Here is a 23,126-nt window from a genome sequence, read left to right on the forward strand (position 1 = left end):
AGGGAGTAAAAACAACATGCTTTTTGCTTGTTTCCCAGAGCCAGCTTGGCCTTAGGGATGTGTGTGTGTGTGTGTGTGTGTGTGTGTGTGTGTGTGTGTGTGTGTGTGTGTGTGTGTGTGTGTGTGTGTGTGTGTGTGTGTGTGTGTATATGTGTGTGTGTGAGAGAGAGAAAGGGAGAGAGAGAGAGTGAGGGAGAGAAAGAGAGTGAGAAAGAAAGGCAAAGTGAGAAAGACAAATCATTCATCAGAAAATACACAAAAGCAGAAATGGAAAGAAAGAGGATTTACAGAAGTGAATAAAGAGGATTTAGAAAGTGCTTTCAAATCTTGTTTAATAAACATCAGACTTTTTATTTTTTTAATAAAAATGCTCATTCTTGTCATGTTGTATTTGTGTCATCAGTTTTATTGTCAGTACGCAAGAATGTAAAAAATATATATTTTTTGAAAGCATCAAATTATGATGCACTGCAAAATAATTATTTTGTAATTTTAAGAACCTGCATGAGGAAAACGTCGCTATTTTCTACTTCTTGTAGCATTTGTTGTCTTTCAAATAATCAGCCAACACACTGGAGGGAGATATCTGACATCTCTGCCTCAGTATGTCCCAGTCTTACAGCATTTTGTGATTATAGTCACGAAAATGTAATCTATTGATTCGTGTTCATAGACACGAATTTCCCTCTTTTACTGTGTCACTGAGGGGCGATTTTCTACGTATTTCAATAGAAAGTATTTGTGGTGCCTATGCCAAAGTTTTCTTTCTGCCACTGGATACCACAGACACTGTATTTTTTTTTTTTCATTTGTTATTGATTTTATAATCTTTAAGCACCATTAATCAACATTTAAGCAGAGATTTTATCCTTGTTTTATTACTTCATATTCGGTAAGCTACTCGCTATTATAAACCATAGACCTTCCAGTCAAATTACAGTAAATATATTCTCTCAGTTAGTTAAGGAGACAGCGTTAATTAGAGACACACACATTTATTACAGTATAACCGTAACACTATCCCTTATCCTAACCATATATTTTCAGCCCTAAAATATGGAATAAAAATGGAAAAAAAGATTACCTTTGGCATTTCTGTCAACATTACCCATGATGCTCTGTCTCTGTTGCTATGGATACGGAGCCAGACGGAGGCAGTAGTGCTGAGTGATATAAAAAAGAGGAAAATTCGTGTCTACGAACACGGATCAATAGATTGAAACTCGTGACTATATCATCGAATATCAACTGCAATGCTGCCTTCATGCTACCTTTTACTTCAGGTTTATTCTTGAGTTGGTTAGAAGGTGTTGGTCAATTAATATATTTCTATAATACAACAAAGAAAAATGAGCAGTCTTTCATATGGTGAAAATAAGTTTTCTATATTGAGGTGTTTTTAAAAGGAAGGAGTCTCCAGTTCAAGTGCTTTGTTACAGTCAGTACATTTTCCGCCATGGTAGAGTCTTCACAGCTTTTCATGGTAATGTATAAAGCTGTGCTTTTATGCTTGTTCGCTTGTGTAAATGTGGCTATAAATGGATAAAATATGACATTATGCTCATAAAATTAAATATACCCCTTCCCGTGGGCTCACCACCTGCAGGAGGGACCGTAAGGGACGGTGCTGTGAGGATTGGGCAGCAGTCGAAGGCGGGGGCCTGCTTAGACTTGCTTAGCCCCCGCGACCCGAATTACGGATAAGCGGGAGAAAATGAATGAATGAATGAATTAAATATACCTTGACCTATTTGTGTTTTGAAGAAGAGTAAAACACTCCAGGATGCGATTGTGCTGGAAGATGATCAGAGACTGAGTGTTGATGAAGACTCTATTTTATTTCTTAGTTATTCGCTAGTTTCCTTGCAACATCTCTATATTTGCGAATTGCCTAGCAATCAGCATTCTTTTAGCTCCAACCACTTGACCATAGGAATATTTAAAGCACATCTGCATGTGAGTCACTTAACCTGATCTCTCGCTTTTCTTACTGAAACGACTGCGGCTACAAACAGCAAACAGCACTGATTTGTGACTAATTGCAGGGAGGCTAAAAACAAGGTTCTGGCCTCGTAAAGTGCAAGGCGCTGGTGTGGTGCCGGGCTCACTGGGAAACGTTTGACTCATTTAAAGCCTCAGCCGTCTGTAACTGCTTAGCGGTGTGCACTAACGGTGAGCAGGAACATGCTTGAAGCCAGGTTTTTCAGTCTAGGATGGAAATCACAGATGGATGGCTGCTGTTAAAAAGCGTTTGTTTTGTTCTCAATCCTGACTAATATGGGCCGAGTACACACTGACGCTTCAGTTTAGCCGATTGCTTTTCCAATGAGGGTGCCATGGTTTTTTGCTCTTTTTTTGAAAATGGTTGGTGAGAGAAAATATGACTCACAAATCTCAGTGCGAGGTCTCACAGTAGTATAATATAAATCCTTCATATATTCTAAAAAAGATTGTAGCTTTTGTGATATATATATATATATATTCAAATGTCTTGCTTGTTTTTCCCATGTTTTCTTATACTCTTCTTATTAGTCTTGCTTATTTGGTGGTGGGGTGGCGGGGGTGGGGGTTTGTGTTGGGCTTGTGCTCAAAGACAGGAAGACTGGGTGTGTTCGGGTTGGCAAGAAAGAGCAAAGTGCGTGTTGTGAGAGTTAAACTGAAGGAATGAATGTTTAAGAGATTCTGGCTTAAAAACATTTCAGTTGTTTTGCTAGCGTTCAGCCAGATCCACATGTGGAAACAATCAGGCACGAAATGCTGCCTGATAGCATCATCAAAACCGTACCACGTCCAGAACGAGCCAGAGCACTGCGACATGGGAGAGTGTGTTCTCTAGGAGATGTGCGAAACAAGGAAACGAAACATGCTGTATGTTTTTAAGTGGGAAGAAGGAAAGAAAATGTTACTTAACTAAACCTCTTTGTATATACACTTTCACATATACAGTCACACACTTTGCTATGTGCTGGTCTGTTATTCAGGCAGGGTTTTTTATGTTGTTTTTTTTTACTTCTTGCCTGATCTTTGGTCTTTTATGGCTGCCAGCGTGAGTTTTTCTCCTTGTGCTGTGGAGCAAAGACTCAGGGAGTGGGAAAGAAAAGGGACAGGGTACAAAAGGGAAAAATAAAAAGAGGGACGGCAAAAAAAGGGGGGTTGACAGAAAGAGACAGAGCCTTGTGTGAGTCTGTGTGTGTGTGTGTGTGTGTGTGTGTGTGTGTGTGTGTGTGTGTGGGTGACTTTGCTCTCAATCAACCTAATGCCCTCTGTTAGACATTTTTTACTCTTTGCTCTCTTTACTCTTTACTCTACCAACGTACTGTTTTCTCCAATAAAGCTGTGTTCTCTGAATTCTCAGATACCACGTCCTCACAGCTGGAACAAACACGCAAACATCTGGAAAACACCTCTTGGGTGTGTGGAAATAACGCAGCAGCTTACTTAGTTAATATTTAATAAATGTTTAAATAACAGATCACAATCAAGACAAAACTATTCTGTACCCATGTTTTACATCTTAACTTTTGCCTAATGTCTAATCATTTTTTTTAACGTCATTTCTTATTGTTTTGGTATTTTCTAACCCTAACCAATTTTTTACTTTATTTTAATGAAGTTTCTTTGTATGCATGAGAAACACACACGTCTTCACATTTTGCATATTGTACAAACACTTGATAATTTTTTCTGCTCGAACTGTTATTTATAGCATATGAATCACAGTTGAGAAAATAACTGAATACGATGTGCAGTATAATGGCTGAACAGTACCAGTATTGTGAGCAAGTATTTATAAAGCTGTTGGAAATTAACAACAATATAAGAGAGCTTTAAATTAAACTATAAAATAATATACAGTACATATTGCATTTCCTGACGTAAATATCAAACTGTTTGATGAAGCAGAGCCTCATTATGGCTCGTACATGCATTTTGGCCAAATCTTTTATCTATCATTAATCTTTCATTAACATCACTGTTAACGAAAATGTTAGCAATGGCATGTTCATTATAGTCAATTAGACAAATTTGTTTTACCATGAGTTTTGTTTCACCATGGCACATAAACTGACATAACAACTTAATCAAAGCTTGGCACTGACTGTGTTAGACTTAATACACTTAGCTAGCAAGCTAGTACTAAAGCATCTGACCACATTTGCTAAACTGGCTTCATATTAGCATAGCACAATCTTTGAAGGTAGTTCAGGAAGTTGAAAACATGTTTTAGGCAAATGTGTGCTTGTTTCATAATGTTCTTAAGTCATAGTATGCTTTCAAGAAAAGAAACTCGAGTTTATTTTTTGTTAATTTTTTAAATGGGTTTGTTTAGACCATTAAATATGTAATATAATAAAGTTGATACACACAGTGCACCTATAATATCAGGAAGTTATAAGTGTATAAAAAATAAGTGTATAAAAATTAAGTGTAGCTACAAGGGAACGCTAATACAATTAATACGAGATTGTTTAAAAAGTAATATGGATTAATAACAAGTTATTTCAAAATGAGTTGTTGTTTGATTGAATATATCATTATTTCAAGATATTAGGTTGTTGTTTTGACTATTTTCTCCTTATTTTATCTTAATAACACCCCATAATCCATTACTAAGGCTAATGTATCGAATATAATAGCTTATAATTCTTATGTTGATTTCCAGGTAGTTAATATATCAGACTTATGACTGAACTTATGGTGTGTGTGTTTAGTTCCAGGCAGTGTACCGGTGAACATCACAGCTATGCTGAACGGGACAGATTTGCTCATCAGCTGGGCTGAACCTGATGGCGAAATTAATGGAGAGCTTAAGGGCTACATTATTGAATACAACACATCTAATAAGGAACAGGTGAACACACACATACACACACATGGGCATTCCTCAATGTAACTGTTAATAGATAAAATAGATAAAAGAACTGTTAAAAGTATAACAGGTCATTGTTTAATTAAACATTGTTGGCAAATTCAGGAATAAAACACATTAAGTGTAATATTAACTTTATTCTTTACTCCAGGCATTTGGTGTGTGTCATGTCTCATGTTTCATGTCCACTGGATTTTATACTTCACTTTGACATGGATAAGGAAAATTATTTTAACAACTCAGTCTGTAAAAATATTCCAGCATATGTTCCACATCTGCTTTGTTGCATGAGATCCATTTTTTTTTTACATTTAAAGTCGCATAAGAGAAGGTTTATTCTAGTATTATTCCATTGTATGCACTGAACCAGGCTTTAATGATGTCCTGAAGTTCTGCTGTCTCTCTTTCATTGTCCATCAGGTCCTGTTGGACACAGGTGTGGTAACAGAGCTGACTATCAACATGTCATTGCCTTTATCAAACATCACCTTCAGGGTGTGTGTCTACACGGGGGCGGGATACGGACCCTGGACCAAGATGCAGACATTGTCTTTTGTCCCTACAGGTATGAGGCATGGATTGAGAGTATTTAAAAAAAAAGGATGAACGCAGCATTTCCATTCTAATTCAGAGTAGTGAAAATTATATTTTATATGCTAAGTAATAATTTTCTTTGTTGTTTACAGACAGCAAACCAGTTTCAGCAGGTAAGTGGGCCCACACACACACACACACACACACACACTGACACCCCCACACACACACACCCCACACTACACGCACACACACACACACACACACACACACACACACACACACACACACACACACACACACACACACACACACACACACACACACACACACACACACACACACAGAGCTGGAGGTGATTTAGTGCACTTGCATGATCTTGGTGTTTTCCTAACTTTTTGTACTTTCTTCTCCTTTCTTGCTGGGTTTACTTTTGTGGGATGTTTCCTAAGTGCAAAGAGGAAGCAAGAGATGAGACAAGAACGGAACAAAAAATGCAAAGAAAGCGGGGGAGTATAGAAGGAGGTCAAGTCATAAATATTTAGCACTGTGTTACATCTCTATTAGCTTAGTTGAACACTGTCTATGTCATGAATGAAACAGATAATAGAGACTTAGACACAGAGGGAGGAATGAGAGAAAGGAAAAAAAGGGGAAAAAGAAAAGGGGGAGGTGGGAGGGGGTCAGGGTGGGACAAGGCTAGGAAAGGGGATAGTTTTGCAAGGAGAGAAAGTAAGAAAGGAGAAACAGTATGAGCTAAATGTATTAAATAGTGGGTACACACCCTGAATAGAGTATGACTGAGCTAATGTGTGAGATGCTATCAACCACAAGACACGCACACACACACACACACACACACACACACACACACACACACACACACACACACACACACACACACACACAAAGCTGAAGTCTTCATCCACTCTGTCTATTTTCATAAGGGTCCATTTAACAGTCTATGGCATATTGTGTGACATATTGGTGCTCCTGAAATTACGAGGTGTATCTCTGTTCTCACCTCATTAAGTAACTCAATTTAGTGGTTTCCATCTGCTGCCTCCAGCAACATAAGCGTTATCAAAAATACACTGGCTCAGTTTTCCAATTTTTCTCCAAATTCATTTAAACACAACAGATTAAAAGCAGCAGTATGGGATAAGAAACTTGCTACCAGGATCTGTTTCCAATTAAAAAAATTAAAAAAAAAGTTTGCTTTTAATTTACTTTTAATTATATTTAAATTCTCTGGACATAACATCTTAAATCCAAATTTGAATGAATTGAAATGAAAATTGACAGTAATAATTAATCATTTAATTTGCTCTTATTTAGCTTTACATTGTGTATATTTGAATCTCAGCTTGCAGCAGCATTTACTTATTAGATTAATTTTGTTATGTACATTAAAGTATACCTAACAAAAATTTACTTTGCATCCCACTTGCAAGGGATTTGATTTTAATCTTCAGTTTCTTCCCAACTGGAAGAAATGAGCTCTGTGAATATGGGAAACTGAATGATTGGCCTCCAACACAGCAGGGCTCTTTTTAAAAAAAAAGTAACAAACTGGTAATTAAATATCCATAGTAATTAAATCAAAGGCAAATTACATGTTACTGGTTGTATATAAAAAAAACTACACTACAGATGACCAAAGTGTGCGAAAGATGCAGTTCGTAAAATGGCTTTTTGTGTTCTATCAGTGCCACTTTTCTAAATCAGCCTGCTTTTATTTCTTCTCTCAGGCCACTTATCTGAGCCATTGCTTTCCTGGCACTGGTGGTATGTGGTCATGGCTGTGACAATAGCTATAAGTCTGGCACTACTCATGGCTATATACATGGCCAAACTGAGGCGGAAAGAAACACGGTTTGGGTGAGTATTTATGATGCAGTTGCACCCCCCATGGTTTTTAACTTGTTTTGTGATGTAGTTGTTTTGCCATTTAGGTCTAGCTCCAGAGATAGGAGGGTGTTGTAGATAATCGAATAATATAATCGTATAAAATCTTTATTTTTTTATAAATTATTTCACCACTTCAGATTAAATGATTAAGATATGCTGACTAATCCATATTTGAGTAAACTAGTCAATAGTTAAGGTCAAACCTGAACCCATCTGCATCACTATGTAAAAGTAACATAAACAAGCATATGTTGGACAACGTATATTGGAGCATATGGCATATATTTAAATATATTTTTATTTACCTTACATACAGTATTTTAACCAATATTACATTTTCATGCTGAATATTTTCAAGCTTAAAATTCTTAAATAGAATGGGTTTATTTAACAACCTGCTGCTGTGTTTCACTTGTATGTTCTTAGCGAGGCATTTGAACCCATGATGGAGAGTGGAGAGCTAGTTGTCCGTTATCGAGCTCGCCGCACCTACAGCCGCCGTACCAACGAAGCCACATGTGAGTCATATTCCATTCTACACTTTAGCCTGTATCTTGACACCAGTTTGCTTGACCAAATCCAAATCTGACCTCTAACTCATCCAACATCTGTAGTATGTTGTTGTTTTGCTTAAAAAGCAATGCAGTGAGATTGCAATCTTTCTGCATGTCCAAACATGACGGAAACTGAATCCACCGCATTGTGAGAGTCTTGACCCCTATATTTAAGGTGTATGGTTTCTGCCTAGCAGTATTATTTTGAAAACGTGAACCGTGGAATGCCGGAATGTTTCTGAAAGCTAGCAATAACCTCAAGCTCTGAGATAGATTGCTTGACAGATGTTCGCATATTGGTGCTGCAGTGATTTGGAGGTTTATGTTAAGTAAAAAAAAACTTTCATTTAATTGGATTAAACAGACCATCATAGTACATCATATATGATTAGATTTTTCATAGGTGACCCATATTTTTATTAAAGACTAACATGAAGGCATCTAGGGATGTCGAAAAAAAATGCTATTTTGAGTTCTAAGTAATTCTGAGTTCTCTTCACTTTCGAGGTAATGCAGCATATGTAGTTTGACGTAACTCCGGAATCAGTTGGCTGGAAATTTTTGCATGTTAATGTTTTTATTACAATTTCACTCACAAGCAGATGAATTTTCTAAACATTATAAACCAGCACCTTTTTTGCACTACGGAACAGTTTCCTGCAAGACACATTTTCCATGGACATATCATTCCTATTCTACATATTATATGAATTAATTATTAGATATATAATGAAAATGTAACTCAACTTACTATAAGGTAGTGGGAGCTTAATTATTTTATGAATACATACAAACATACTGTGACTGATACAATTGTGGGAAATTGGCATAAGAGTAAAATTAACATTAAAAAGTTTTTTCTGTGAGACTGGGTACCAAATGATCCATGGTCCAGTACCAGTCTGTGGCCTGGTGTTTGGGGTCCCCTGTTATAAACAATATCACAGTAGCTTTTAATAAGAGCACTTATTAGATATAAACTATTTCCTCAGTGTGAAGCTGTAAACTTATCATGGATATGCACCTGTATCCTCTCCAGAATGGACTCACACAAACTCACAGACGCACACACACAAGTCGGCATCACATTTCATAGTGTCAATGCATGCACTAGTTCAGACAGAGCCTTCTTTATATTAGTGTCCCTGCAGTATCTTGAGAACTAACTTGCCTTTGTGATAAAGTGGGTGAGAGGAAAAAGTTTGAATGTTGACAACATAAGAGCAAGAGTAGAAATTCAGCTTAAAAAAAAAAACGTTAAATGATCAAGACGAATGAAATAATACTGTACTCTCTAGATTTGTTGATAGCCACCTGCTCATGTGTGCAAGTGTACGTTCCCACAAGAACAAACAAGCACTTGCTCTCAGCATGTAGGAGCATGTGTAAGGACTGAGCACATACTTGCGCACATGCCTCTAGGTTTATGGTGAGCTCACAGCTGCAGGAAAACACTAGTGATCGCCACATGCACGCACACCCATACGCACGTACACACCAGATGTGGTCATTGACAGTTTCCTTGAAGATAGGATAAAATGCATTATGGGCCACAAGATCTTTTTATGTCAAATTACAGTGCTACTTTTTTCATGTAAAAAAAGTAGTTCTGTTCTACTGCATGGACCATCAAATAAAATTTTGATTGATAACTACCTAATAAATTAACAATAACAAAATTATAATTGACCTTTTCCCTTACAATCAAATAATTCATTCATCAGAACATGTAATTAAAAGATTACCGTATTTTCCGGACTTTAAGCTGCTACTTTTTTCCCACTCTTTGAACCCCGCAGCTTAAACAACGAAGCGGCTAATGTATGGATTTTTCCTGGGTTTTTCCCGGTTTCACAAGCTTCAAGACAAAAAACTAAACCCCATAACATTAGACCAATGAAATTGCAAAACGGGTTCAGGTGAACCAATGAAACTCTTTATATTAAATCAGATGCGCTCCCACAGTATCGGGCCGCACCACATCATAAATATGGATGATGTTCCTCTGACGTTTGACCTGCCGCTCACTCGGACTGTCAACAGGAAATTCGAATCATTCGTAACTCTGAAAACTACCGGGCATGAAAAACCGCACTTCACCTGTGTACTGAGCTGCACGGGAAACTCTGCAAACTCTTGAGAGAAATTGTTGTGAAAGGAAGGAGGAGGACAGTGAACAATGACTTTCTTGGTAGGCTACTGTTTAGATACAAGCCGTGTAACAGACACTGACTTTCTTTAAAGCCTGTGTAAAGTTCATTAGTTTCAATGTAGGTACCTGCGGGTTATAGACAGGTGCGGCGTATTTATGTTCAAAATAAAAATCTTTGTAAAATTCAGTGGGTGCGGCTTATATTTGGGTGCGCTTAATAGTCCGGAAATTACGGTAGCTTTTTTTAAATAATAGAATACTGCATGGGTCTTTAAAAAACTATCTGACTCATCTGGATAAACCCCCACTGCTTTAAATTGCTCTTTGAAAGTCCCTTCCTTCATTTAATATGAGGTATTTAGGTAACTTTTCATTAGCTAAATCAATCACTAAATAATGTACAGATGTAAACATATTTAACCAGCGATTCCTAAATAATGGTGAATATGACCTCATCAGAGACTAAATGTAAAATAAGATATAAAATATACAATTTCATATATACAACCACAATGAAACAGTGGCACTTCATAGTTTATGCAACGCACACTTGAAGGCAACATTTGTTTATTTTAGATGCCATGTTTCAGGGTTGGTATTGCAGAATTACGATTTATGGAAGAATGTTTTCCCATAAACTGGCTTGGTATTTAGTGGAATAGTATACACCTCTCAACAGGTCATGAACTGGGATAAAAATTACCATTGTTAAGGGTCAGCTAATTTTTGATTGCCTTTTAAAACTTTTTATATTCTTGAGATAAGATGTGAAAATTATGTGAAAATCCATACACTAGTACTGTATATAGTATTCTTTTGTCACTATTTCCACTGTCAGATTACATGACATTGAAGTCTCTTTTGTACCATTTGTTAAATTGTTGTTATTTACTTCAAACCGTTTTTTTTCAAAGAAGTTATCAAATTAAGACTTTATCTATACTCCTGCTGTTAAGCAAACCTACACAATACATAAACTGCTGCACTGTTGAATTCTTGGTTCTGATGCCTGTTTTAGCTGGTTAAAAACCACATCGTACATGTTAATAGTAATCGAGTCGTTGTAAAACATTTTACAATGGCAAACATCACGTGTACACGTGGACAAATGCTCCACATTCACAAATTTGAAGAATATGTACTGTATAATTGTAGATATGTGGGAAGTTTTTTATGAAAATGGGTATATTTAGAATTATAGAAGGATACGAGGACTGTTCGGTCCCAGGTGCTTTGCGGCAGATTATTCCAACACAAGAAAGTCTTTAGTGCTGCCGGGTGGCATGAAAGGCTGCATTTTTTCCTCTTATTAACCTTTAGAGAGAGGGAAACAAAGAGACTGGTGAGGGATTAATAACAGGACCAACGTTAATTTGTGGACATTCCATGGCATTAGATGTACAAACGAATAAATGTATCAAAGTATAATGTCTCATTCTGTGGAAGCAATACCTGTGGGTCAATACGTAAGGAATAAATAAAAAATGTAACACTTTAGTACATGCTGAAGTTGTAGCAGCTTCATGGCTGCACACCACCCTGTCATTATTATATTATTTTCCTTAGCAGCCATTTTGTTTTATTCCTTCCATATTTTCCACTTCTGACTTTCCTGAACATTTGACCCATGTAAGTAATTAAATTGGCTAAACCCAGTAGACTGGCTCGTGCCCTCTGACCTCACTTGTTTTTCGCCTGAAGTGTGAGGTTTAAGTGAAGTACAGTGTAACACTTTATCTGGAAACAAAAAAAAAAAACAGACAGAAATGAAATGAAATCATAGTTCTGTGTAAGATGAAGCACATGTTTTAGTTTTCTTGTTTCCAATGTGTAGGAGTGTGTGACAATCACATTCTGGCTCAATTCCCTGGCACTTACCTCCTTTTCACTGTTCTGTCTTGTGGGAATGTTTAAAGATTGAACAGATTTTTCCAGTTACATTAAGTCATGTCATGTTTGGGAGTGATTTTACAACTTTTAGTAAATGTATAAAGCGTAATGTGCCCTGCAGGATTTACTCCATCTGACCTGATTTGTTATTTGGTCTATTAATGAGTGTGAATATACACATATTGCCCAAAATATTGTCACCTAGTCATAATTATGGTACGTGATCTTTGAGCATTGCATTCCACATTTAGTCCCAATTTGCTCTTATAATTCCCTCCACTCTTCTGGGAAGATATTCCACTAGATAGAGTGTGTTTATGGTTAAATGTATTCATCAGCCACAAGGGTATTATGAAAGACATGTACTGATGTGGGGGAGGAGACCTGGGGTGCAGTCAGCATTCCAATTAATCTTAAAGGTGTTCAGTAGGGATGAGATCAGAGCTCTACAGCAGGCCACTGAAGATCTTCCTCTCCAAAGCATGTAAACCAGATCTTCAAGGAGCTCACTTTGTGCACAGGGGCATTGCCATGCTGGAACAGTTTCCAAGGTTTCCAAATTCAAGTGAATGCAAAATCTTGGTGCATCCAAAGGCACATCTAAAAACATCCTGTATAATTGAGTGCCTCCAGCTTTTTGGTAACAATTTGGAAAAGAATCATGCAGTTTCTTAGTTTCAGTTTTTCACCAAACAATCCGATGCATGCAACAAAAAAAAACCTGTAAATCGGGGCACATAAAATCTCATGAGTGCATTTGTTTAATTCTTGCTCAGTAACTGACCAATGATTTGTTGCTAAGATCATCAAGTTTAATATTTGTGGTTTTTGCCTTGACCCAGAGACTCATCAAATCTCATGTTGGCTAGTGAATCAAATCTTGATATAAAAAGGTCTTGGGATTATCTGGGATTAAAAAAGTGAGCTCAATTCTGTACAAAGCCTGTCAACACTGTGTGTTTCTCTCTGCAGTGAACTCGCTGGGCATCAGTGATGAACTCAAACAGAAGCTGCAAGATGTAATGGTGGACAGACACAAACTAACCCTGGGAAAAACGCTAGGAGAGGGTAAGCCTGGATTCCCATCCTACAATGGCTTTACATCATCATTTACACTCCGGGCATAAAAATAATATGAATGTGTTTATGTGTGCAGGTGAGTTCGGCTCTGTAATGGAAGGCTTGCTGACTCAAGAGGACTCAGTGCTTAAAGTAGCAGTCAAGACGATGAAAAGTGAGTTTTATTATAATGATAATTAGTGTAATTTATGATAATTAGCATGATCCTTATTAATGTAATTGTTTTACACTCTATTCACACACTTTTTAAAAAAATAATCTGGTCTCTTGTTTTTAGTTGCTATTTGTACACGAACTGAGATGGAGGACTTCCTGCGAGAAGCTGCGTGTATGAAAGAGTTTGACCATCAAAATGTTATGAGGCTACTGGGTAAGAAAAGCACAAGCAGATACACCATTTTCCTACAAACTAAAATAAATTTGAGACAAAAAACAAAAACAAATAACAATGCATGAAAATCCAAAACAACAATACATTTATATATATATATATATATATATATATATATATATATATATATATATATATATATATATATATATATATATATATATATATACACATAATTCTTCTTTCGGCTGCTTTCATTAGGGGTCGCCACAGCGGATCATCTGTCTTCATACTATTCTGTACGGTGGCCAAGAAGTGCAAAACACATTAACAAATCCGAAAACAAAATAACAAATGCAAAAACAAATGAACAAATCCAATAACACAATGACAATTCAGACAAACTGGAAAAGCTGGGTATAGTTTGTGAATGGAGAACTATTATTTTATTTATTAAAACTGTTATTTTCTTATATTTAAAGGTGGATTGATCGAAATTAAAAATAGTTTAAAGTAAATAGAGAACTTTACACATGTACAAGAAACAAAGTCATAAGATTTCATACTTTCTGTATCTCTTGAGTGACAGGTGTCTCATCCAATGACCGGTAGGTGTTCCATTCACAAACTATACCTACCGGTTTGTCTGAATTGTCGTTGTGTTTTCAGATTTGTTATTTTGTTTTTGCATTTGTTATTTTGTTTTCGGATTTGTTAGTGTTTTCTAATTTGTTAATTTGTTTTCTGATCTGTTAATGTGCAGTCCTCGGCCACTGTAATTCTGTCCTCTACATCTCCCTCTTTCAATCCAACCTGCATGTCTTCCCTCACCACATCCATAAATCTCCTCATTGGTCTGCCTCCTTTTCTTCTTACTGGTGGCTCCATCCCCAGCATTCTCCTATCGATTTACCCTATGTCCATCCTCTGCACATGACCAAACCATAGACGTCTAATGGCCGGGTTGCAAAAGCCAGTGCACTCCTAGTGCCGGTTTCAAACCTGGATAAATGGGGAGGGTTGCGTTAGGAAGGGTAAGCCACTTACATTAATCTCATTCGTACAACTGAGCAGGTGAGGGTTAAGGGCCTTGCTCAGGGGCCCAGGAGTAGTAGCTTAGTGTGGCTGGGGTTTGAATTCATGACCATCAATGTCCAATGTCCAAGTCCAATGCTTTTCCACTAAGCTACCACCTCCCCTGTAATGTCAGCAATTATACGTTCTTTTGTGTATATATATCAAGGTTAGAGAAATATATACCACACATAGATGAATTATGAGCCATTAGCAATGAGGAACAGTTTTGAGATGGTTTGGACATGTGCAGAGGAGGGACATGAGTTATATTTGTAGAAGAATGCTAAGTTTGGAGCCACCAGGAAGGAGGAAAAGAGGAAGGCGAAGGAGAAGTTTTATGGATGTGGTGAGGAAAGACATGCAGGTAGTTAGTGTGAAAGAGGCAGATGTAGAGGACAGGGGGGTATGGAGACTGATGATCCGCTGTGGCGACCCCTAATGGGAGCAGGCGAAAAAAGAAGAAGAAGCAATTAGGAACAGTTAAAAGTGAAAAATAGAATCATTTTACAAAGAGCCTTTTTTTATATAAATAATATTAAGAATAGTGCAAAGACTCTATAATGGTTTATAACATGACACTCTATGGGTAAAGCTAGTACCTAATACAATTGGACACTAATGTGTCATCAAATGTGTATATGTTTGTGTGTATGTCTGTATTGCAGGAGTATGTTTGCAGACTGTGGAGAGCGAAGGCTTTCCATCTCCTGTGGTGATTCTGCCCTACATGAAACATGGTGACCTGCACAGCTACCTCCTCTATTCAAGGCTTGGAGACTCACCTGTAGTAAGTGTCTGTTTTACTTTTCACACACACTCATATAGAGCCACACACATAAGAGTTCAAGAGTATACACAAAATCGACACCTAACTTTCTCAGCCAAATGTGGTTCTTAACCAAACTGTTACCACCCAAATTACCACCCAAATGTATAGGATGTCTTTGGATTCAGTACCATAAAAATTTCACCTCCCTTGAACTAGAAGACCCAAACATGTTCCAGCATGACAGTGCCCTTGTGCACAAAACCAGCTCCATGAAGATATGGTTTACATGGGTTGGAGTGGAAAATATTGATTGGCCTGATATGGAGATCTGATTTCAACCACATTGAACACTTTTGGCATGAAAATGTAGAAGGATCTTCCCAGAAGATTGGAGATTATTATAATAGCAAATGCAGACTAAATGTCAAATGGGATGTTTCAAAAAGCACATCAAATCTTATAGTCAGAAGTCTACAAACATTCGGCTTTATATACTCAGGTAAAAAAATTGCTAATCACATACATAAGACTATACACCATTAGCAAAAACAACGCAGATATATTTATCAAAAACCTGGACCATCTTAAGATTTTTAGAACCTAAAAAGAGCAATAAAAAAAAAAAAAAAAGCTCTATAGAAATAAATTGATCTAATCTTTTTATAAGTTCAATTATATAAGGCATGAACATAAAGACTTCCACTTTTTTCTTTATCAGATGTTTAAGTTGCATTTATGCATTAGACCATTTTTATTGTGTTTGGCTTGACATCTATACAACTTATTTGAACCAGTAATGTTGCTGTTATCACAGTCCAACAAATTCAATTTAAATGATTGTAGAATGTACTCTACCGCCCCCTAATGCAAAGTAAAGGATACATCGTCCCCTCTCAGTGTTTCCGTCAGTAAGATTTTAGTCACATTCTTGTTAAGATCATCCCTTATATTTTTATTTTTGCAGTATCTACCATCTCAGATGCTGGTGAAGTTTATGACAGATATCGCTCGAGGAATGGAGTACCTGAGCAGCAAGAACTTTATCCATAGAGACCTGGCTGCACGTAACTGCATGTTAAATGAGAACATGAACGTGTGCGTTGCTGACTTTGGTCTCTCTAAGAAGATTTACAATGGTGATTACTATAGACAGGGCCGAATCTCAAAAATGCCTGTCAAGTGGATTGCGATTGAAAGCCTGGCAGACAGAGTTTACACCACCAAGAGTGATGTGGTAAGGCTGCTTTTAGTAATTTTTATTTTTTTTAATCTATACTATTTGTATAGTTTTATAAATGTAAAAAAATATATATAACTTGTATATTTGCATTATACATTACACTGATTTTGATCATATATTATATATTTATATTTTTAATAATAATAATAATAATAATAATACATTCAATGGCATTTGATTGGCATTCATTTTACAAAAAATTTTTTTGCCAGTGGTCCTTTGGTGTGACAATGTGGGAAATTGCTACCCGAGGTCAGACTCCGTATCCCGGTGTGGAAAACAGTGAGATCTATGACTACCTAAGACAAGGTAACCGTCTGAAACAGCCTCCGGACTGCCTGGACAGCATGTAAGTGTGTTTTAAAAAATGTTTTAATAAAATGTTTTAATAGGAGTAACATACTTGTGTATATGTGCACATATTTATGTTATATTGTAACGTCTTTCCTTCAGATACTCCTTGATGTTCTCCTGCTGGTTGCTCAGCCCGAAGGACCGTCCGACTTTTGAGGTCTTGTGTGGCCAACTCGAGAAAGCCCTGGAGGAGCTTCCTGATCCGCAGGACCCTGAAGAGATCCTCTATGTCAACATGGAGGAGTCATCAGGAGAGCTGGGGGCCGTCGGGGGACGGGAGCCAAACCTAGCCGGTGGTATGTGCTCTCTGGGGCCATTAAAGGGCACAGAATCGGTGGCAACAGCAGAGATTCACCAACCAGGCCGCTATGTCATTTGCCCCCAACACGAGAACCAGCGTCTGCTCAATGCTGAATCGTTGGAAAGCCTGAATTTCAACAGCTCAACACCGACTTTATTACTCCAACCATCTGCCCGTGCAACTCCTGTACCAAACTCTGAGATGAACACTTCTGAGGACAGAGAGGGCCCGGGTGGAAAGAGAATAATGTGGTAGTAACACTTAAACTGAATAAGAGACAGTAGACACATGCAGGTACTGTACCTTCTAATCAGAAGGATCCAATTAGAGATTTGTCCTTTGTCCCATTGTCCATCACTTACACCTCTTCTCTTTGTGGAACCACACACTTTTCCTGAAATCCCTCAAACATTTATCGTAATTGTACTACATCCAATGTTTCTCCAAACGTGTCGTGCTTGGATTAAGATTGGATTGTAATTTCTTTTTTTGGCATTGAGCATTCTTATCGTTCTTCCCCCATTACACACCCCGTTCTCATGGTTCTAATTCTGGTTTTATTGAGGGATTTCTGAATCTAATTTAGTAACCAATTTATTCTGATCTGGGTCAAAGCAGATCCTAGAAACATTGGGAATGGGGCGTGAATACACCTTGGATGACCAGGCTCAATGCACACACACACACACACACACACACACACACACACACACACACACACGTGCACACAGTCAGTCACACCTGGTGTCAAGTCATTAGCCAATCCTTCTATTTATATATTCTAGGAGGTGTGAAGAAACCAGAGACCCTGGAGGAAACCCACACAGAGGTGGCATTGGGTTGAAAAGCCACACACACACCTGCAGAAAGTCAAAAGCTATTTAAAAAATGCGATTAAAAAGTGGAATTATCTAGAAGAAAGCAACTGATATCTAATAAGCGGGCATAAGACCAAGCTTAATTACCACATGTGACTTAAGTATTAGCAGGCTCTTCAGACATTTAATAATGATATGGATCGATATGATATGTCAATGAAAATGGGATTAGAGCAGCTTGCCAGCAGATCACTGCCAATCTGTACAAGGGAATCAAAAAACTTTGAGTCTGTTTTCAGACAGTTTTTGTTTACTGTATGCCTGTATTAGATTTCTTCAATCCAACATTTCCAAAGTAACACGAGCCAACTTGAAGCACTTCCTGCTATCAATACAAGCCATGGACAGAAAATATCAAGTACAAAGTAGAAGAAAGCAAATGGCTTATGTAATCTAAAATGGAGGAAATAGTCATTATGCACCAGCTATGTTTGTAACCTAGTCAAGAAATGTATATAGATATGTTCCAAGGTTCAACAAAACCAAATCCTCAGTACAACTTTGGACACCATTAGAAGTAATTATGTCACTCTACCTGTCTACCTACCTGGCAGTAGTTGATTGAAGTAGTACACACTTTGTTCAAAGGTACTGGGTTTTTTAACATGCCATCTCAGAGACCAGTTTTATGGTTTCTGTAACATGGGGTGTTTTAAATCAGCCCAAACAGGGCACTAGGTAGGTCATAGTTAAGACGTAAACACCGGGCCGGGTGCTGCCGTGGTTCACCACGGCCTCGACTCAAGCACAGTATTATTTGTGTTTGTTATTGTTGTTTTGTATATATGAAATTGTTGCACTAATCATTCCCAATTTATTTTTGTGTGTTCTTCTATTACGCTTATTGCATTCATTTGTTCCTTGTTTCAACATTCTTCATAGTGCAGAGTAGGTTTGTAATTTTATGTTTAAAATGAAATGGTATGAAAAATTGTCACTGATAGTGTTATAAATTCAAACACCAAATTCTTTTGATTGTTTTAAAAACTGTTGCTCAGAAAGCAGTTTTATTTGACATGAACTTTGTGGTACAGACTTTTCTCTGAGCTTCTTACAATGTCCCAACTATCATAGAGTTTTAAATCCATATTCAATTATGTAAATTCGTATAAAAACAGCTGAAAATTATATTCAAATTAGCCTTTGATTATTTTTTAGCGACACAGGCTAAGCCGTCCACGTGCCTTTTACTGTCATGATCCTGGTATTTGCATATATTTAGCACCTCTTTTCACAAATAAAATTGAAAAATAGCTTCTGCAATTGTTTGATCAGTTTTAATAAAAATAACACAATGTCAGTGACAGGGTTTTTTTTTTTTTACTCCTTGCATTGTAGGCTGTGCATACTTTGATACAAATATGTGTATTACATCCATCTCCACACTCACATGTGAGCTTCAGAGTGCCTTGAGAAAGCCAGTATTTTGTCTTAAGATTTGAATTGTAGCATTAGGCATGTATGTCAAGATAATATTACTGATGCTATTATGTTTTTGTACGTTTTTGATACGCTTTTATATGAAATAAATGCTATCTGCACAGTGCATACGCTTTTTGTTTTTGTTGATTTGGATGCCACAATGTTCTGTATTGAATATACTTTTTACAATTTGCTTACATAACATCTTAGGTTATTTATTAATAACAAAGGTCAAAAGTTGAATGTAAGCTTTCGTATTTTCAAGCTTCCTGTTAAGATTATATACTCCACCTTACAACACAGAAGCGAAATGGCCTGTTCTGCTCAGGTAAGCTATAGCAGCCTTTCGAATTTAAATCAGTTATTTACAATTTCTTTTGGATTTTTGTTTTAGTTTACTATTAATGTATTCATATAACTTCCTAAATTGATCACAACTTGTCTCAACATTGACCTCTGAATTTAGTCATAGCTGTTTTTTTTCTTATATTCTAACAGATACAGGATATTATTGCCTGTGGGAAGCTTGGAGACTTAATTGAATTCTCATATCCCATTGGTTTTTCACACTGGGGTGTATATGTGGGAACTGGTCGAGTGGTTCATTTTGCAGTTGCAGGTAACAAGCAATTGTTAACATGGGGCTGCACATCACTACTTCAGACTGGCATATATGGACTACCATTTACTAGTAGTGATGACATTGGTATTGTAGCCTGTAGTAGATTCCTGAGGTTCAGTTTAGTCTGAACTGACAAGCACTGCAGTCCTGTTTAAGATAGTGATTTAGCGGTATATCCCTCTACCTAAAACTTACACTTACACTTACTACACTTTGATATAGAGTAGACTACATCAGTAGACCCACAATCTTAGACAGGACTACACCACACTTTCAAAATGTACTCCACTCACACAACTAGAGCTACTACTGCTACTACTAAATATCCAGGTATAAGAAGTTCTTCAGGCTAGTCTATGCAACACTAGCCTGGACTACAGCACAGTACAATTCTACAGACTGGACTGCACCACTGTACTTTACTACTGACTAGACCATTCAATTGTATTTGTAAGACCCACAATCTCAGACAGGAGTACATCACACTACCCTACTTTATCCTCAGTAGATGTAGCATTGGTTCTATAGTGTGAGTGTGGTGAAGGTGGGTAGTGATATGAGATGCTCTTCAGACTAGTCTACACAACTGTACTATGCATCAGCCTGGACTACACCACTGTACGCTACTACCAACTGGACTATACCATTAGACTTGCGATCCCGGACTGGTCTACACCAGTGTAATCTTTAACAGACTAACCTACACTACACTACCCTACTTTACCCCACTCTCACAACTAAACCTACTACTAGCACTACTAGTGGACTAATTTATGAAACACCCCTAGACAAGTCTACACTAGTGTAAATTACTACTATTTGGATTACACCACTGTACTCTACTACAGTTTGAACTACACCACTAGAGCTCAGACAGGACTATAACATATATTGGATTACACACCTAAATTCACTACTTGAGTCTGGACTACATGGCTGTTGTCTTTGTTCAGACTTACTTCAGACTGGTCTATCAACACTGTATTGTACCTATGGCTGACCTGCAACACTGTATTACGAGACACACAAGGTCAGGTCCACTGGATCCTGGTTCATGCTAATTTCAATTTATTGTCTGAGTCTTGACATTTTCTCCCAACAACATACCTGTAGTTGGAGTGCTTGTGCTAAATTGCTATGGGGTGAATCAATGTGAATGTGTGAATTGTGCAATATGATGTGATTGGTGTCTCATTTTAGGTGTGGGTCCACTATCACAACCATTAATCAAAATAAAGTGAGGATGATTGAAAGAATTCAGCTAATTATTTTTATTTAACATTTATTATAATTATTAGTAGTATTTTTATTTAAAAAAATTTTTAATTATAAAAACAAAACAAAAAAAACAGTGAATAATGCAAGGGCCATGGTTAATTTGGTTTAATCTTTTAGATGAAAATGAACTGCAGAGGAGGTTTCGCGTGCACATATTAGAAAAAGTGTTCCCCTCGTGTGGGAGCATTCTCCTGGGACGAACTAAAATCCACCGCGAGCACCTGACTCTTGTCCCCGTGCCCAAAGGAGCACAGATCAAAATCAGCAATGGCTGCCATCACTATCCAGCATCCTCTATCACAGATATGAGATGGAGGCTGAATGCATTACTGGGCGAGGTGCTTGACTACAACCTGTTATCACAGAATTGTGAGCATTTTGCCACATTTGTCCGATATGGAGTGGCTGTGTGCAATCAGGTGGGCTCTTAATAACTAACTTTTTTTTGTGTGTGTGTCAAATATTTTGTATAATTTCCGAAAAATGTTTTGTTTTTGTGTTATTTTTAGATACCACTACATAAAGATAAGGAGCAAAAGGAAACAACACAGCTTTTCCAGGATATCATCACTCGGAAATCTCTAAGTGTGAAATTCTGAAACCACTGTACCAAGTATTTGCACCCTTTTCTAGATTTGCTTGTTTTGCAAAATAGAGCTGCAACTTTTACTTTCACTTTTAAAAAAAAAACAGATTCAAAAACACTCCAGTTTTACTAAATATGTGTAATATGATGATACTCAGATATAAAATAAAATAATAAATTCCACCAAAAAACATTTTGAATCAGTAAACACTTCCGGCAATTAAAACCGTCCGTGTGGAAACATAGCAAAAGTTCCGTTTGGTGTCCTGGTGTACTTGATTTACATCTTTCAAAACACCATAATTACTTATATTACTTACTTATTAATTACTTAAGTATATATTTTGCCTTCTTGTCTTTATGCTATATATTCGAGTATTGTTTGACTAATAATAAACAAACATTTGCATAAAGCATCCATATTTGTCCTTGGCCATGTTAATTAGAGTATAAAAAACTTGTAATGTATTAATTTAAGGTACATTTAGAACAGATAAAAATGTGTGATTAAGTTGTGATTAATTATGAGTTAACTCATGACAATCACGATTAAATATTTAAATCGATTGACAACACACGCACACGCACACGCACACACACACATACACACACACACACACACACACACACACACACACACACACACACACACACACACACACACATAAATATATGTACAGTGAGGAAAATAAGTATTTGAACACCCTGCTATTTTGCAAGTTCTCCCACTTAAAAACCATGGAGGGGTCTGAAATTGTCATCGTATGTGCATGTCCACTGTGAGAGACATAATCTAAAAAAAAAATCCAGAAATCACAATGTATGATTTTATAACTATTTATTTGTATGATACAGCTGCAAATAAGTATTTGAACACCTGAGAAAGTCAATGTTAATATTTGGTACAGTAGCCTTTGTTTGCAATTATAGAGGTCAAATGTTTCCTGTAGTTTTTCACCAGGTTTGCACACAATGCAAGAGGGATTTTGGCCCACTCCTCCACACAGATCTTCTTTAGATCAGTCCGGTTTCTGGCCTGTCGCTGAGAAACACGGAGAAAAGATTCTCTATTGGGTTTAGGTCTGGAGACTGGCTAGGCCACGCCAGAACCTTGATATGCTTCTTACAGAGCCATTCCTTGGTTATCCTGGCTGTGTGCTTCGGGTCATTGTCATGTTGGAAGACCCAGCATCGACCCATCTTTAATGCTCTAACTGAGGGAAGGAGGTTGCTCCCCAAAATCTCGCAATACAAGGCCCCGGTCATCCTCTCCTTAA

At 37.2% G+C, this 23,126-nt stretch overlaps 2 protein-coding genes across 2 annotated transcripts in view; both read left to right on the forward strand.

The window, feature by feature from the left end:
• The window catches only part of axl (AXL receptor tyrosine kinase), a 35,585-nt gene extending 16,098 nt beyond the window's left edge, over window positions 1–19,487 (forward strand). Inside the window, exons 8-19 of the mRNA XM_083525623.1 lie at window positions 4,713–4,852; window positions 5,291–5,435; window positions 5,557–5,577; window positions 7,156–7,285; window positions 7,742–7,833; window positions 12,884–12,979; window positions 13,068–13,145; window positions 13,269–13,361; window positions 15,065–15,186; window positions 16,133–16,402; window positions 16,621–16,757; window positions 16,862–19,487. Of these exons, the coding sequence (XP_083381749.1) occupies window positions 4,713–4,852; window positions 5,291–5,435; window positions 5,557–5,577; window positions 7,156–7,285; window positions 7,742–7,833; window positions 12,884–12,979; window positions 13,068–13,145; window positions 13,269–13,361; window positions 15,065–15,186; window positions 16,133–16,402; window positions 16,621–16,757; window positions 16,862–17,318 (1,781 nt within the window). The 3' untranslated portion in view covers window positions 17,319–19,487. The remainder of the gene's footprint in view (window positions 1–4,712; window positions 4,853–5,290; window positions 5,436–5,556; window positions 5,578–7,155; window positions 7,286–7,741; window positions 7,834–12,883; window positions 12,980–13,067; window positions 13,146–13,268; window positions 13,362–15,064; window positions 15,187–16,132; window positions 16,403–16,620; window positions 16,758–16,861) is intronic.
• Window positions 19,488–19,519: 32 nt separating this feature from the next.
• Window positions 19,520–22,277, forward strand: LOC310717742 (phospholipase A and acyltransferase 2-like). Its single transcript, XM_083526183.1, has 4 exons — window positions 19,520–19,691; window positions 19,862–19,982; window positions 21,381–21,682; window positions 21,773–22,277. The coding sequence occupies exons 1-4, from the start codon at window positions 19,674–19,676 to the stop codon at window positions 21,860–21,862; spliced, it is 531 nt and encodes a 176-aa protein (XP_083382309.1). The 5' UTR covers window positions 19,520–19,673; the 3' UTR covers window positions 21,863–22,277.
• The last annotated feature ends 849 nt before the right edge of the window (window positions 22,278–23,126 follow it).

The sequence above is a fragment of the Silurus aristotelis genome (assembly GCF_946808225.1).
Source record: "Silurus aristotelis genome assembly, chromosome: 22".
NCBI classification, from domain to species: domain Eukaryota; kingdom Metazoa; phylum Chordata; class Actinopteri; order Siluriformes; family Siluridae; genus Silurus; species Silurus aristotelis.